The 17,906-nt window shown below is 46.9% G+C and overlaps 2 protein-coding genes across 6 annotated transcripts in view; one reads left to right on the top strand and one right to left on the bottom strand.

The window, feature by feature from the left end:
* The window catches only part of LOC139273721 (gastrula zinc finger protein XlCGF57.1-like), a 75,879-nt gene that overhangs the window by 35,371 nt on the left and 22,602 nt on the right, over window positions 1-17,906 (bottom strand). For 2 of the 5 annotated variants that reach the window (XR_011595323.1, XM_070890759.1), the window contains exon 1: window positions 780-835. The exons of the other annotated variants lie outside the window; for them this stretch is intronic. The gene's annotated coding sequence lies outside the window, so the exon portion shown is untranslated. Of the gene's footprint in view, window positions 1-779; window positions 836-17,906 lie in introns of those variants that run through there. 5 annotated transcript variants of the gene reach the window in all.
* On the top strand, window positions 1,612-2,160 carry LOC139274150 (zinc finger protein 774-like). Its single transcript, XM_070891191.1, has one exon. It carries the CDS (start codon window positions 1,612-1,614, stop codon window positions 2,158-2,160), a length of 549 nt encoding a protein of 182 aa, XP_070747292.1.

The following is a 17,906-nucleotide window of genomic DNA, read 5'->3' as shown; positions in this document are numbered from 1 at the left end:
TGATGGGACGGGACAGGTTAGATGCAGGAAGAATGTTCCCGATGTTGGGGAAGTCCAGAACCAGGGGACACAGTCTAAGGATAAGGGGTGAGATGAGGAGAAACTTCTTCACTCAGAGAGTTGTTAACCTGTGGAATTCTCTACTGCAGAGAGTTGTTGATGCCAGTTCGGTGGATATATTCAAGAGGGAGTTAGATGTGGCCCCGACTGCTAAAGGGATCAAGGGGTATGGAGTGAAAGCAGGAAAAGGGTACTGAGGTGAATGATCACATTGAATGGTGATGCAGGCTCGAAGGGTCAAATGGCCTACTCCTGCACCCTATTTTCTATGCATCTAGGAGGACGCTGAGCACCTCGAGTCTCGTCACCGAGAGCATGCAGAAATCAAGCGGAACCAGTATGCGGCAAACCAGACTCCCCACCCACTGTCTGTCTGTCCCACCTGTGACAGAGACTGTAATTCCCAGATTGGACTGTTCAGTCACGTGAGAACACACTGAGTGGACCAAGTCTCCCTCGCTCCGAGGCTCTGTCTGTGACGTGACTGGAACCCTGAAGCCCCGCCCACTCATTCTTCCTGGCCAAGGGCCGCGCATGCGCCGTAACTCCGCCTGTGGAAGATGGCGGCCAGTGACGCCGCTGACCCGGGCCTGTCACTGCGGGACAAACAGGGGGGCTGCGGGCTCTGATTCTACGCCTGAGGCCTACACCGGGTGTTTATGAAGATTCCCAGCCCACCCCCGGGTCCATATCTCCCCGCAGCGCCCACAATCTCCTACCGCCTTCCGGAAGCATCTGTCCGACTGAGCTCCGTCTTCACCGCCCGCGCATGCTCAGTGAGGGAGACCCGGGCTCAGCCCCGCCCCTCGCACACTCTGATTGGTTGGAGGACCCACCGCCCGCTCGGTCCTCCAGTCCCGCCCCCGCTCTTCCTATTGGTTGAGAGCTGCCGTCAATCACCCAGGCAGTGTGAGCTGTGCATGCGCGGGCGGTGCGGGCCCAGGCCCCGAACAAGAACCTGCGGCTCCGGCCTTTCCCCGAGCGGGGCCCCCGGGCGGGGGGGGGCAGCTGCGGGGCTTTCTCCCGGTGACAGGCCCGGGGGACGTCCGCCATCTTGGGAGGCTGAGGGGGCAGCAGGGCGCATGCGCGGCCTTTCCCTGGGCCAGGAACCAGGAGGAGAGAATGTTGTGAATTTCTATCCTGGACTCACAGTCAGGGCTTTTGTAAACTGCTGTTCCAGGCTGTGAGAGAAGGGGAGCAGCATTTACAGGCCGCAAACTCACACCCAACATCACATCCAGGTCTGACACACTCACTCCATTCATCAGGGACCCAATATCATCGGCCTTTCAATGTAGAAGGAGAAATGTTTGTCTGTTCTGTCTGTGGGAAAAGATTTCAAACATCAGTGTGACTGGAAAAGCACCGAGACACACACACACCCGAGTGAGTGTGTTCCAGTGCACTGCCTGTGGAAAGAGCTTTAACCAGTTACACAGCCTGAAAAAACATCGCACCATTCACAGCGGGGAGAAACCGTACACGTGTTCTGTGTGTGGACGAGGCTTCAACTGATCGTCCAACCTGGAGAGACACAAGAACACCTGCACCATGGAGAAACCGTGGAAATGTGGGGACTGTGCAAAGGCATTTAATTATTCATCTGACCTGATAAATCATCAACGCAGTCACACCGGGGAGAGGCCATTCATCTGCTCTGTGTGTGGGAAGGGATTCACTCGGTCATCCCACCTGCTGACACACCACCAAGTTCACATCGGGGAGAGGCCATTCACCTGCTCCGTGTGTCAGAAGGGATTCACTCATTCATCCAACCTTCTGACACACCATCGAGTTCACACTGGGGAGAGGCCATTCACCTGCTCCGTGTGTGGAAAGGGATTCACTCGTACATCCGACCTTCTCAAACACCAGCGAATTCAAACTGGGGAGAGGCCGTTCACCTGCTCCGTGTGTGAAAAGGGATTTAATCGATCATCGAACCTGCTGGCCCACCATCGAATTCACACTGGGGAGAGGCCGTTCACCTGCTCCGTGTGTGAAAAGGGATTTAATCGATTATATAACCTGTTGACACACCAGCGAGTTCACCTGTGTCTGCAGGGGTTGGATTCTGCTCTTAGTCACATCCAAGATTGAACCATCTTCATTATGACAGTTGGGTTTTGTTTTTGCTGATATTAATAACCTTATAACTGGGTTGGAGTTTAATATTCTGGATAAATAGCTGTTTGACTTGTCGGGCTGCTGTGTTCCTTTAAGAACCACTGTCTGGTCTTTCCCCGTAATTTCTGATGAGAGTCCCTGAATTATTTTACAATAAAATTATGACCTTTTACTTCAATCCTAAATTGATCTTTGGTACAAAATCTATAATTCCGTGTCTAAAAGGTTCCATTGATTAACATCTCCAATGAGAAAGTGCTGATTAATCCTTTGCAGACAATTCTTACTGACATGCACATTACACACAGTGGCACCTCCATCATCCACCAGAAAGAAGGGAAATGGGAATCAGAGACCCTTAAGTGTTGCCCCTCCTGTCTGGTACAGCAATCCTGTTGGCACGGGAATGAAGACATGTCCAGTCGAAGTAATGGGATGAGTTAAAGATATTTACTCAGATGGGCGGGTGGTGGGAAGTGGTGTTCCACAGGGATCGCTGCTAGGATCACTGTTCACCATTTACATAATTGATTTGGACTTGAGAATCAGAGGTACAATTTCAAAATTTGCAGATGGCACAAAATTGGGTGGTGTTAATAATGAGGAAGACTGTGATAGCATCCTTGTAGAATTATTTAGTTGTGTTAAGTAAATAGCAGCATCTTTTGATTTGCTATGACTGATCACATCACCATAGAGTTATGTGCAAAACAAAAATCATTTAACAGCTCCCAAATTCAGAATTGTCAGATTCAAACTCAACTTTTTACAAGTACAATCTAACATTTCAAAAATTATAATGGATGTCGGCGAGATATTAGGACTGTTGTTTAACACAATCCAAATACAGTGACACACAGAGAGATGGGCAAGTGTAGCTTCACAGTAAAACCTTTCAAGCTTCACTAAAAACTGGCAGACTGTTGACTAATGGTGTTGTGATCTTTGTAAATTAAGAAAGGAAATGCATGGAAATGTGTCAAAGAGTTCATTTACAGAGTGGGACATCATCTCCTGTTGATTTCTGTTTCTGACACTATGCAACAGAAAAAGATAATTACAACACGACAAGTCCTCTGCGATAGGGGGATGTTTCATCTCTTTAAAGAGCCATGAAATAATTCATCCGTACCTTGCACTCCCTGCATGGTCTGTGTGGATCGACAGCCGGATCCTCTGCTGGGATCCACTGTGGTGTCTCACGGGGGCCATCACAACCATCAAAGATTTACTGATAGATTAACTCCTGTGTCCTCAGCCCCACAGGTTTAACTATATGGACAGTAAGTTCTGGAATGTAATCCTTTTTAGTCAGTGGCATTTCTCTATTTGGAGTTCCAGCTCTTACTCCTTCCCCTAGTTTACCAGGAGTTCACTGATCAGGTGTCCCTTCATTTCTTTGTGAAGGTTGTTATTTTCTCCATCCTGGGATCCCGTGTCTGCAGTAGCGGTCGCGATATGTGGTTATAATGGAATGGACACCAGATTGGAAAGTCTGTCAATCTATGTCTGCCCTTCTGTCTGTTCCCTCTGTCCCGCAGAGCTGTATTAGCGGGGTGTATTTGCACTTCCGGGAGCATAGCCATTGGTCACTCTTAACCTCCTGCCTTGAACACAATTATTCTCAGACCATTCATCATGTTCCCTCCAAACTCTCCGGGATTCTGGCATTACAATGTGGTACAATACACACAACAATGCCTTGTTATTATCTCATGTGTGTTCTTAATGTGAACCATTACTGTTATGTATTTAACCACTTGTAACCTGTATTACACTACCACCCAAGGGTCGACCTGTTTGAGTCCCAAGGGATCCCAGCATCCCTTGGGAGCACGGTATATAAGCAGGCCACTCACGAAGTACCTGCAGTCTGGAGTCTTATTGAAAGAGCTAAGGTCACACTTGCTCATTGTACACAGTACTCAGTTTCATCCTTTATTATAAACGTATCAATTGGCGACGAGGTAATGAATAACAGCGTGAAAATGCAAGGAACAACTGGTATCCTGGAGAAGTACTCAGAATGGGACGATTGGGAGGTCTTTGTGGAGAGACTCGACCAATACTTTGTGGCCAACGAGGTGGAAGGAGATGAGAACGCTGCCAAACGAAGGGCGATCCTCCTAACTGGCTGTGGGACAACAACCTATGGCCTCATGAAGAATCTCCTAGCTCCGGCAAAACCAACAGCTAAATCCTATGAAAAATTGTGTATGGTGGTCCGAGAGCACCTAAATCCTAAGGAAAGCGTTTTGATGCGAGATATCAGTTCTACATGTGTTAATGAGCAGAGGGCCAGGAAGTGGCGAGCTATGTCACCAAACTAAGGCGCCTCATAGAAACATAGAAAATAAGTGCAGGAGTAGGCCATTTGGCCCTTCGAGCCTGCACCACCATTCAATAAGATCATGGCTGATCATTCCCTCAGTACCCCTTTCCTGCTTTCTCTCCATACTCGTTGATCCCCTTAGCTGTAAGGGCCATATCGAACTCCCTCTTGAATATATCCAATGAACTGGAGAATTCTACAGGTTAACAACTCTCTGAGTGAAGAAGTTTCTCCTCATCTCAGTTCTAAATAGCCTACCCCTTATCCTAAGACTGTGTCGCCTGGTTCTGGACTTCCAACATCGGGAACAATCTACCCGCATCTAACCAGTCCCGTCCCATCAGAATTTTGTATGTTTCTATGAGATCCCCTCTCATCCTTCCAAACTCCAATGTATAAAGGCCCAGTTGATCCAGTCTCCCCTCATATGTCAGTCCGGCCATCCCGGGAATCAGTCTGGTGGACCTTCGCTGCACTCCCTCAATAGCAAGAAAATCCTTCCTCAGATTAGGAGACCAAAATTGAACACAATATTCCAGGTGATGCCTCACCAAGGCCCGAAACAGCTGCAGTAAGACCCCCCTGCTCATATACTCAAATCCCTAGTTATGAAGGCCAACATACCATTTGCCTTCTTTACCGCTTGCTGCACCTGTATGCCAACTTTCAATGACTAATGAACCATGACACCCAGGTCTCATTGCACCTCCCCTTTTCCTAATCTGCCACCATTCAGATAATATTCTGTCTTTGCGTTTTTGCCCCCAAATTGGATAACCTCACATTTATCCACATTATACTGCATCTGCCATGCATTTTCCCACTCACCTAACCTGTCTAAGTCACCCTGCAGCCTCTTAGCGTCCCCCTCACAGCTCACACCGCCACCCCGTTTAGTGTCATCTGCAAACTTGGAGATATTACACTCAATTCCTTTATCCAAATCATTGATGTATATTGTAAAGAGCTGGGGTCCCAGCACTGAGCCCGGCAGCACTCCACTAGTCACTCTGAAAAGGATCCGTTTATCCCGAGTCTCTGCTTCTTGTCTGCCAACCAGTTCTCTATCCACATCAGTATATTACCCCCAATACCATGTGCTTTGATTTTGCACACCAATCTCTTGTGTGGGATCTTGTCAAAAGCCTTTTGAAAGTCCAAATACACCACATCCATTGGTTCCCCCTTGTCCACTCTACTAGTTACATCCTCAAAAAATTCCAGAAGATTTGTCGAGCATGATTTCCCTTTCATAAATCCATGCTGACTTGGACCGATCCTCTCACTGCTTGCCAAATGCACTGCTATTTCATCCTTAATGATTGATTCCAACATTTTCCCCACCACTGATATCAAGCTAACCGGTCTATAATTACCCGCTTTCTCCCTCCCTTTTTAAAAAGTGGTGTTACATTAGCTACCCTCCGGTCCATAGGAACTGTTCCGAGTCAATAGACTGTTGGAAAATGATCACCAATGCAGCCACTATTTCTAGGGCCTCTTCCTTAAGTACTCTGGGATGCAGACTATCAGGTGACATACTGGTTACAGGCCGGGACACCATTGAGCACTTGAAGATTCTGGAAGAGGTTCTTAATCGGTTGGATCGCGTGGGGCTCATGTTGAAACACTCGAAGTGTGTTTTCCTGGGAAGAAGAATCGCAGCAGACGGCATCAGACCCACCGACGTCAAGACGGAGGCCATCAAGAACGCGCCGAGACCACAGAATGTGATGGAGCTGCGATCGTTCCTGGGACTCCTTAATTAATTGAGTAATTTCCGACCTGGTTTAAGCACCCTGCTAGGGAAATGACTGGGTATGGGGGAATTCACAAGAGACTGCCTTTAAGAAAGCCAGAAATCTGTTGTGTTCTGTATGGCCCTTGTAAAAGATTAGTGCTTGCTTGCGATGCGTCGTCATACGGGGTCGGGTGTGTGTTACAACAGTCTAATGAATCAGGGATTTTGCAACCGGTCGCTTATGTGTCCAGGAATTTGTCCAAGGCCAAAAGGGCCTACAGCATGATTGAAAGAGACTCTGGTGTGCGTTTATGGGATAAAGAAAATGCACCAGTACTTATTTGGCGTCAAGTTTGAGCTTGAAACTGACCACAAGCCGCTCATATCGCTGTTCTCTGAGAGCAAAGGGATTAACACCAATGCCTCTGCCCGCATCCAAAGATGCCGCTCACACAGACCGGGCACAGAGAACTGCACAGATGCTCTCAGTCAGCTGCCATTGCCCACCACCGGGGTGGAAATGGCACAGCCTGCGGACTTGCTCATGATAATGGATGCATTCGAAAATGAAAAGTCCCCCATTATGGCCCGCTAGATCAGGACCTGGACCAGCCAGGATCCTTTACTGTTCTTGGTAAAAAAAACTGTGTCCTCCACGGGAGCTGGTCCAGCATCTCAGCGGAGATGCAGGAAGCAATTAAGCCGTTCCACAGGTGCAAAGACGAAATGTCCCTTCAGGCAGACTGTCTGTTGTGGGGCAATCGCGTGGTCTTGCCAAAGAAAGGCAGATACGTTCATTTGTGAACTGCACAGCACCCACCCAGGCATTGTAATGATGAAAACCATAGCCAGATCCCATGTGTGGTGGTCTGGCATCGACTCAGATTTAGAGTCATGTGTGCGCCAGTGCAACACTTGCTCTCAGCTGAGCAATGCACCCAGAGAGGCACTGCTAAGTTTGTGGTCGTGGCCCTCCAAACTGTGGTCTAGGATCCATGTGAAATATGCGGGCCCATTTCTAGGCAAAATGTTTTTGGTTGTCATGGACGCTTACTCAAAATGGATTGAATGTGCAATAACGTCTGCAAGCACGTCCAGCGCCACTATTGAAAGCCTACGAACCCATGTTTGCTATGCACGGCCTGCCTGAGGTCCTAGTCAGGCAGGCTGTGCGACTGGGTTGACTTCACGGGGGGAGCGATGTTATGTATTTAACCCCTTGTAACCTGTATTACACTACCACCAGAGGGCCTACCTGTTGGAGTCCCAAGGGATCCCAGCATCCCTTGGGAGCACGGTATATAAGCAGGCCACCCATGAGGTACCTGCACTCTGGAGTCTTATTAAAGGAGCTAAGGTCATTATACAAAGTACTCAGTTTCATCCTTTATTATGAGCGTATCAGTTATAAACTGGGATTGTTGTTGGTTGCTGTTTAAATGTTTTAACAGACCAGTTTTTTCTATTCGGTAATATTCCACCAGTGTACCTTGGCTGCAGTGTGTACCATCTACAAGATGCAGAAACGACCCAAGGCTTCCAGCACCTAGAGGGACAAGGGCAGCAGGCGCATGGGAACATCATCTCCTCCAAGTTTCACACCATTCTGACTGGGAAATAGATCACTGTTCCTTCATGGTCGCTGGTTCAAAATCCTGTAACTCCCTAACTAACAGCACTATGGGAATATAGTCACTAAACGGACTGCAGTTGTTCAAGGAGGTGGCTCACCACCATCTTCTCACCGGTGTTATGTATGTAACTATGTAATACTTGCCACCAGAGGGCGCGACTGTTGGAGTCCTAATGGTCACCTGCACACATGTGCAGGGCCAGTATAAAAGTTTGGCTGCCATGTTGTTTAGGCACGCTGGAGTTGTAATAAAGATGACTAAGGTCACACTAAGTTTAGCTCACAGTACTCACCCTCGTGGAGTTCTTCTACACAATTGGCGACAAGTAATAGAATACGAACCTTCACGCAACCATGGCTGCCGTTGGAATATTAGAGAGATTCGTAGAGGGTGATGATTGGGAAGCCCTCATCGAGCATCTCGACCAGTACTTCATGGCCAACGAGCTGGAAGGAGACACTAATGCGGTGAAGTGCAGGGCGGTTCTCCTCACCAGCTGTGGGCCTAAAATATACGGCCTCATCAAGAATCTGCTTGCACCGACAAAACCAACGGAGAGGAATATACAGAGTTGTGCACTCTAGTTCGGGACCACCTCAAGTCGAAGGAGAGTATCCTCATGACCAGGTATCGTTTTTACACGCACCATCGCTCCGGGGGCCAGGACGTGGTGGATTATGTCGCCGACCTGAGATGCCTCGCGGGACCGTGCGATTTTGGAGCTGCGTTGGGGGAAATGCTGCGGGACTTTTTAATGCTGGGCACCAGCCACGAGGTCATTCTTCGAAAGCTGCTGGCTGCCGAAACCCTAGACCTGAGCAGGGCCTTCGCGATCGCCCAGGCATGCATGGCCATGGACGATAACACCAAACAGATATCTTCTCAACATCGAAGCTCACCGACAAGTGCATAAAATGATGTTGCCAGCAGGCTGAACTGCATATGGCAGGGCCTATATGTCTGCGGCTGCAACACCTGTGATGACTCAGAGTCTGCCATCGGGGGTGAATGTGAATCCATTAGCACCGTGTTGGCGCTGCGGGGGTAATCATCGGGCCCATCAATGTCGGTTCAAGCACTACGTGTGCAAAGGCTGCGCAACAATGGGGCACCTCCGGCAAATGTACAAACGTGCTGCGACACACCACGTGGCAGATGATGATTGATCCGGCACCGATCACGCAGCACAGGCAACTCAACCCAAGGAATAAGTGTATGGAGTACATACCTTCACCACCAAAAGCCCTCCTATAATGCTGGAAGTCAAATTAAATGGAGTTCCAGTATCTATGGAGTTGGACACGGGTGCAAGTCAGTCAATAATGAGCCAGTAGGCTTTCGAGAAACTGTGGGACAATAAGGCACAAAGGCCCAAACTGAGCCTGATTAATGCAAAGCTGCGTACCGACACCAAAGAGCTCATTCCAGTAATTGGAAGTGCGGCAGTGAAGGTCTCGTATGATGGAGCTGCGCATGACGTATCACTGTGGATTATTCCAGGCAATGGCCCATCGCTCTACGGCAGAAGCTGGCTAGAAAAGATTAGATGGAATTGGAACGACATCAAAGCACTATCTTGAGTGGATGACGCTGAGCAAGTTTCCGTCGCTATTCGAACCAGGCATCAGCAACTTCACAGGCTCCAAGGTACAAATCCATCTCGGCCCCAATGCACGGCCCGTCCATCACAAGGCTCGGGCAGTTCCATCCATGATGAGGGAGAAAGTCGAGATCGAACTCGATGGAATCATATCGGCAGTCGAGTTCAATGAGTGAGCCAGTCCAATTGTTCCTGTGTTGAAAAACGATGGTACGGTCAGAATCTGCGGAGACTACAAGGTAACGAATAAGTGAATCTCACTCCAGGACCAGTAGCCGCTGCCCTAGGCGGATGACCTGTTTGCAACTTAAGCGGGGGAGGGGGGGACCTAACCTCTGCCTACATGACACAGGAGCTGGCTAAATCTTCGAAAAGACTGACGTGCATCAACACACACAAAGGGCTGTGTATATACCACAGATGCCCTTTCAGGATTCGCTCAACTGCAGCCATTTTCCAGAGAAACATGGAGAGTTTGCTGAAATCTGTGTCGCACACCGTTGTGTTTCAAGACGAAATGTTGATCACCGATCGTGACACCATTGAACACCGACACAACCTGGAAGATGTTCTGAGTCGCCTAGACAGAGTGGGACTCAGGCTGAAACGCTCCAAGTTTGTTTACCTAGCGCCAGAAGTCGAATTTTTGGGGAGAAAGACTGCAGTAGATGGCATCAGATCCACGGACTCAAAGACAGAGGTCATCAAGAATGCACCCAGACCACAGAATGTGATGGAGCTGCGTTCGTTCCTGGGACTCCTCAACTATTTCAGTAACTTTCTACCTGGCTTGAGCACGTTGTTAGAACCTTTGCACATGTGGCTATGTAAGGGTGATGACTGGGTTTGGGGCAAAAATCAAGACACAGCTTTTGAGAAGGCCAGGAACCTGCTATGTTCAAATAAGTTACTTGTACACTATGACCCATGTAAACGTTTAGTGCTAGCTTGTGACGCCTCATCGTACAGGGTCGGCTGTGTGTTACAGTAAGCCAATGTATCAGGCAACCTCCAACCGGTTGCATACACGTTTAGAACTCCGTTTAAGGCTGAGAGAGCCTATAGTATGGTCAAGAAAGAGGTGTTAGCATGTGTATATGGGGTTAAGAAAATGCACCAATACCTATTTGGACTTCGGTTTGAGCTTGAAACTGACCACAAGCTGCTCATTTCGCTGTTTTCAGAGAGCAAAGGTATAAACACCAATGCTTCGTCCCGCATCCAAAGATGGGCACTAATATTATTTGCTTATGACTATGTTATCCGCCACAGACCAGGCACTGAAAACTGTGCCAATGCTCTCAGCCGGCTACCATTACCCACCACTGGGGTTGAAATGGCGCAGCCCACAGACTTACTATTGGTCATGGATGCTTTTGAGAGCGAGGGGTCACCAGGATCCTGTGCTATCGTTAGTAAAGAGTTGCATCCTAAATGGGAACTGGTCGGCCGTTCCCAGGGAAATGCAAGATGAAATTAAGCCAGTCGGATTGTCTCGTATGGGGTAATCGCGTAATTTTGCCCAAAAAAGGCAGAGAAACGTTTATATGCGACCTACACAGTACCCATCCAGGCATTGTCATGATGAAGGCAATTGCCAGGTTGCATGTTTGGTGGCCTGGCAATGACTTGGACTTGGAGTCATGCATGCATCAGTGCAACACTTGTTCACAACTGAGCAATACACCAAGGGAGGCTCCACTGAGTCTGTGATCATGGCCCTCCAAACCGTGGTCCAGAACCCACATAGATTTTGCCGGCCCCTTTCAAGGAAAGATGTTTTTAGTAGTAGTATACACTTACTCCAAATGGATTGAATGCGTAATCATGTCACCCAGCACGTCCACAGCCACCATTGAAAGCCTCTGGGCCATGATCGCCACCCATGGCTTGCCAGACGTCCTTGTCAGCGACAATGGACCATGTTTCACAAGCTTGGAATTCAATGAGTTTATGACCCGCAATGGCATCAACCATGTCAGGTCTGCTCCGTTTAAGCCCGCGTCTAATGGTCAAGCGGAGCGGGCAGTCCAAACAATCAAGCATAGCATGAAACGCATGACAGACAGTTCCCTGCAGACCCGCTTGTATCGCATTCTGCTCAGTTACCAGACGCAACATCAGTTGCTTACCGGGGTTCCCCCGGCAGAATTGATAATGAAGAGAGCCCTCAAAACCAGGCTCTCTCTTGTTCTCCCGGATCTTAGAAACATAGAAACATAGAAAATAGGTGCAGGAGTAGGCCATTCGGCCCTTCTAGCCTGCACCGCCATTCAATGAGTTCATGGTTGAACATGCAAATTCAGTACCCCCTTCCTTCTTAACCCCCCTAGTAGTCAGGACTTCATCTAACTCCCTTTTGAACATATTTAGTGAATTGGCCTCAACGACTTTCTGTGGTAGAGAATTCCACAGGTTCACCACTCTCTGGGTGAAGAAGTTTCTCCTCATCTCGGTCCTAAATGGCTTACACCTTATCCTTAGACCGTGACCCCTGGTTCTGGACTTCCCCAACATTGGGAACATTCTTCCTGCATCTAACCTGTCTTAACCCGTCAGAATTTTAAACGTTTCTATGAAGTACCCTCTCATTCTTCTGAACTCCAGTGAATACAAGCCCAGTTGATCCAGTCTTTCTTGATAGGTCAGTCCCACCATCCCGGGAATCAGACTTGTGAACCTTCGCTGCACTCCCTCAATAGCAAGAATGTCCTTCCTCAAGTTAGGAGACCAAAACTGTACACAATACTCCAGGTGTGGCCTCACCAAGGCCCTGTACAACTTAATGATCATGTGGAAACCCAGTGACCACCAGCAGAACATGTACCACGATCGCGCGGCTGTTTCACGTGACATTGATGTCAACGACCTTGTGTTTGTCCTGAATTACGGTCATGGTCCCAAGTGGGTTGCTGGCACTGTTTTGGCCAAGGAAGGGAATAGGGTGTTTATAATCAAACTGTTAAATGGCCAAACGTGCAGAAAGCATTTAAATCAGACCAAATTACGATTTACTGACAACCAGGAACGACATGAAGAGGACATCACCAGCGAAGTTCCACTAACACACACCCAACCAGCAATCGACCTCTCTGTCAATCACAAGGATGAATCCACCATTCCTGACAGTCCGGTCAGACCAGCTACAGTGCAGTGCGTTAATGGTCTGACCAACTCACACACGCCAGGGTTTGAACTTAGATGATTAACCAGGGAGCGAAGAGCTCAGGATCGCCTCAACTTGTATATAACTTGACTGAAGACTTTTTGGGGCGGGGGGGTGGGGGAGTGATGTTATGTATGTAAATGTAATACTTGCCATCAGAGGGTGCGACTGTTGGCATTCTAATGGTCACCTGCACATACGTGCAGGGCCAGTATAAAGGCTTGGTTGCCATATTGTTTAAGCATTCTGAAGTTGTAATAAAGAAGACTAAGGCCACACTAAGTTTAGCTCACAGTACTCAGCCTCGTGGAGTTCTTCTATACACAACAACAGGCAATTAGGGATGGCCAATAAATGCTGGCCTTGCCAGCGATATCCTCATTCCATAAATGAATAAGATTGGGGAATTAATAATGGAGAATAGGGAAATGATGTTGAACAAATATTTTGTATTGGTCTTCATGGTAGAAGACACGAAGAACATCCCAATAGTGGATAATCAAGGGGCTATAGGTACTAATGAAGTTGGGGAGGGGTTAAACTAATATGGCAGGTGGGTGGGAACCTCTGCAGGGAGAGAGAGGGAAGTAGAATGGGGGCAGAAGCAAAAGATAGAAAGAAGAAAAGTAAAAGTGGAGGGCAAAGAATGGAGCTGCGGAATACCAAGAGGCAGAAAACGCTAGTGGGAGTTGTGCACAGACCACCAAACAGTAATAGTGAGGTTGCGGCCAGCATCAAACAAGAAATTAGGGATGCGTGCAATAAAGGAAGAGCATTTATCATGGATGAAATTAATCTACATATAAATTGGGCTAACCAAACTGGTAACAATACGATGGAGGAGGATTTTCTGGAGTGTATTAGGGATGATTTTCTGGATCAATATATCAAGGAACGAACTAGAGGGCTGGCCATCCTAGACTGGGTGTTGTGTAATGAGAGAGGACTAATTAGCAATCTAGCTGTGCGAGGCTTCTTTGGGAAGAGTGATCATAATATGGTAGAATTCTTTATTAAGATGGAGAGTGACACAGTTAAGTCAGAGACTAGGATCCCGAACTTAAGGAAAGATAATTTCGATGGTATGAGACGTGAATTGGCTAGAATAGACTGGCAAATGATACTTAAAGTGTTGACGGTGGATAGGCAATGGCAAACATTTAAATATCACATGGATGATTTTCAACAATTGTACATCCCTGTCTGGAGTAAAAATAAAACGGGGAAGGTGGCTCAACCTTGGCTAACAAGGGAAATTTAGGATATTGTTAAATCCAAGGAAGAGGTATATAAATTGGCCAGAAAAAGCAGCAAACCTGAGGACTGCGAGAAATTTAGAATTCAGCAGAGGAGGACAACGGGTTTAATTAGGAGGGGAAGCTTGCCGGGAACATAAAAACTGACTGCAAAAGCTTCTATAGATATGTGAAGAGAAAAAGATTAGCGAAGACAAACATAGGTCCCTTACAGTCAAATTCAGGTGAATTTATAATGAGGAACAAAGAAATGGCAGACCAATTGAACAAATACTTTGGTTCTGTCTTCACAAAGGAAGACACAAATAACCTTCTGGAAGTACTAAGGGACCGAGGGTCTAGCGAAAAAGAGGAACTGAAGGAAATCCTCATTAGTCAGGAAATTGCGTTAGGGAAATTGATGGGATTGAAGGCCGATAACTCCCCAGGGTCTGATCGTCTGTGTCCCAGAGTACTTAGGGAAGTGGCCCTAGAAATAGTGGATGCATTGGTGATCATTTTCCAACAGTCTATCGACACTGGATCAGTTCCTATGGACTGGAGGGTAGCTAATGTAACACCACTTTTTAAAAAAGGAGGGAGAAAACGGGGAATTATAGACTGGTTAGCCTGACATCACTAGTGGGGAAAATGTTGGACTCAATTATTAAAGATGAAATTACAGCACATTTGGAAAGCAGTGACAGGATCGGTCCAAGTCAGCATGGATTTATGAAAGATAAATCATGCTTGACAAATCTTCTAAAATTTTTTGAGGATGTAACTAGTAGAGTGGGACAAGGGGGAACCAATGGATGTGGTGTATTTGGACTTTCAAAAGGCTTTTGACAAGGTTCCACACAAGAGATTGGTGTGCAAAATTAAAGCACATGGTATTGGGGGTAATGTACTGACGTGGATAGAGAACTGGTTGGCAGACAGGAAGCAGAGAGTCGGGATAAACGGGTCCTTTTCAGAATAGCAGGCACTGACTAGTGGGGTGCCGCAGGGCTCAGTGCTGGGATCCCAGCTATTTACAATATACATTAATGATTTGAATGAAGGAATTGAGTAATATCTCCAAGTTTGCAGATGACACTAAGCTGGGTGACAGAGTGAGCTGTGAGGAGAATGTTAAGAGGCTGCAGGGTTACTTGGACAGGTTAGGTGAGTGGGCAAATGCATGGCGGATGCAGTATAATGTGGATAAATGCGAGGTTATCCACTTTGGTGGCAAAAACAGGAAGGCAGAATATTATCTGAATGGTGACAGATTAGGAAAAGGGGAGGTGAAATGAGACCTGGGTGTCATGGTTCATCAGTCATTGAAAGTAGGCATGCAGGTTCAGCAGGCGGTGAAGAAGGCAAATGATATGTTGGCCTTCATAGCGAGAGGATTTATCAGCCTTCAATCCCATCAATTTCCCTAAAACAATTTCCTGACTAATAAGGATTTCCTTCAGTTCCTCCTTCTCACTAGACCCTCAGTCCCCTCGTATTTCCGGAAGGTTATTTGTGTCTTTATTAATGAAAACAGAACCAAAGTATTTGTTCAATTGGTTAGCTATTTCTTTGTTCCCCATTATAAATTCACCTGATTCTGACTGCAAGGGACTAATCTTTCTCTCTTCACATATCTATAGAAGCTTTTGCAGTCAGTTTTTATGTTCCCTGCAAGCTTACTCCCATACTCTAATTTCCCCCTCCGAATTAAACCCTTTGTCCGCCTATAATAAATTCTAAATTTCTCCCAGTCCTCAGGATTGCTGCTTTTTCTGGCCAATTTATATGCCTATTCCTTGGATTTAACACTGTCCCTAATCTCCCTTGTTAGCCACGGTTGAACCACCTTCCCAGTTTTATTTTTACGCCAGACAGAGATGTACAATTATTGAAGTTCATCCATGTGATCTTTAAATGTCTGCCACTGCCATCCGCCATTAACCCTTTAAGTATCATTCACCAGTCTATCCTAGCCAATTCACGTCTCATACCATCGAAGTTACCTTTCCTGAACATCAGGATCCTGGTCTCTAAATTAACTGTGTCACTCTCCATCTTAATGAAGAATTCTACCATAATATGGTGACTCTTCCCCAAGGGACCTTGCACAACAAGATTGCTAATTGATCCTCTCTCATTGCACAAGACCCAGTCCAGGATGGCCAGCTCTCTAGTTGTTTCCTTGACATATTCGTCTAGAAAACTGTTGTCGGCATTAGGCACCTGCTGAATATATCTAAACTCATATAAGTTTAAAGTGGCCACATATAAAATGGCTGCCCAAGCATGATGAGAACCCCGTTAGTCAAGTAATGAACTGGGGCTGATCGAGCAATGACCGAGCAATGACCCTGTGAGGCCCACTATCAGGAATGCCTTGGATACAAGATACTTATAACGAACTATTATAGTACACTGGTATAATCAGTGACTTCACACAGCCGAACCCCGAGGAACAGAGATAAGGGGAGAACCTGCCTCACATAACGAGGTCATTAATCAGCCCGAGCTGACAAAAACCGAACATACAGCCCCTGAGGTATCAGGGGAATTCTATTGGGTTAAAGAAACCTATATGTAATCTATAATCATTATGATTGGATTGTGTCCAGCCGAAGTGGGCTGAGTAACTGTAAAGAACTATTGTAAAACATATAAATATCGATGAGTTTCTTTGTTCGTCGGAGACAAGTGCCTGGATCCAGTCCAGAGGCTTCCTCCCCACTTGCGAAAATAAAGGCTGCATTGGCGTTGGAACCGACTTTGAGTGAAGAGTGATTCTTCTGAAAAAACATTCACGCTAACAAAAACCATCCCTTATACACTCCAGGAAATCCTCCTCCACCGTATTGCTATCAGTTTGGTTAACCCAATCTATATGTAGATTAAAGCCACCCATGATAACTGCTGTAGCTTTATTGCACACATCCCAAATTTCCTGTTTGATGCCATCCCCAACTCACTACTATTGTTTGGTAGTCTATTCACAACTCCCACTAGTGTTTTCTGCCCTTTGGCGTTCCACAGCTCTACCCATACAGATTCCACATCATCCAAGCTAATGTCCTTCCTTACTATTGTGTTAATCTCCTCTTTAACCAGCAATGCTACCCCACCTCCTTTTCTTTTCTGTCAATCCTTCCTGAATATTGAATACCCTTGGATGTTGAGTTCCCAGCCTTGGTCACCCTGGAGCATCGTCTCCGTAATTCCAATTACATCATATCCGTTAACAGCCATCTGCGCAATTAATTCATCCACCTTATTACGAATGCTCCTCACATTGAGACACAGAGCCTTCAGGCTTGTTTTTTTTTTAAAACACTCTTTGTCCTTTTAGAATTATGTTGTAATGTGGCCCTTTTTGATTTTTGCCTTTGATTTCTCTGCCCTCCACTTTTCCTCATCTCCTTTCTACCTTTTGGTTCTGCCCCCATTTTACTTCCCTCTGTCTTCCTGCACAGATTGCCATTCCCCTAACATATTAGTTTAACTCTTCCCCAACACCCCGAGCAAACACTCCCCCGGTCCTGCCCAGGTGCAGGCAGTCCGGTTTGTACTGGTCTCACCTCCCCCAGAACCAGTTCCAATGTCCCAGGAATTTGAATCACTCCCTCTTGCACTATTCCTCAAGCCACGTATTCATCTTAACTATCCTGTAATTCCTACTCTGACTAGCACGTGGCACCGGTAGCAATCCTGAGATTACTACCTTCGAGGTCCTACTTTTTAATTTAACTCCTAGCTCCCTAAATTCAGCTTGTAGGACCTCATCGCGTTTTTTTACCTATATCGTTGGTACCTATATGCACCACGACAACTGGCTGTTCACCCTCCCCCTCCAGAATGCCCTGCAGCCGCTCCAAGACATCTTTGACCCTTGCACCAGGAGGCAACATACCATCCTGGAGTCTCGATTGTGGCCGCAGAAACACTATCTATTCCCCTTACAATAGAATCCCCTACCACTATAGCTCTCCCACTCTTTTTCTTGCCCTCCTGTGCAGC

This window comes from Pristiophorus japonicus, chromosome 9 (assembly GCF_044704955.1).
Source record: "Pristiophorus japonicus isolate sPriJap1 chromosome 9, sPriJap1.hap1, whole genome shotgun sequence".
Lineage (NCBI taxonomy): Eukaryota > Metazoa > Chordata > Chondrichthyes > Pristiophoridae > Pristiophorus > Pristiophorus japonicus.
The sequence above is the reverse complement of the archived record's forward strand: the minus strand, read 5'-3'. Positions and strand labels throughout refer to the sequence as shown.

What these genes read in the sequence shown, in the direction of transcription:
- LOC139274150 (XM_070891191.1), top strand. Translation starts at nt 1,612, where the DNA reads ATGGAGAAACCGTGGAAATGTGGGGACTGTGCAAAGGCATTTAATTAT.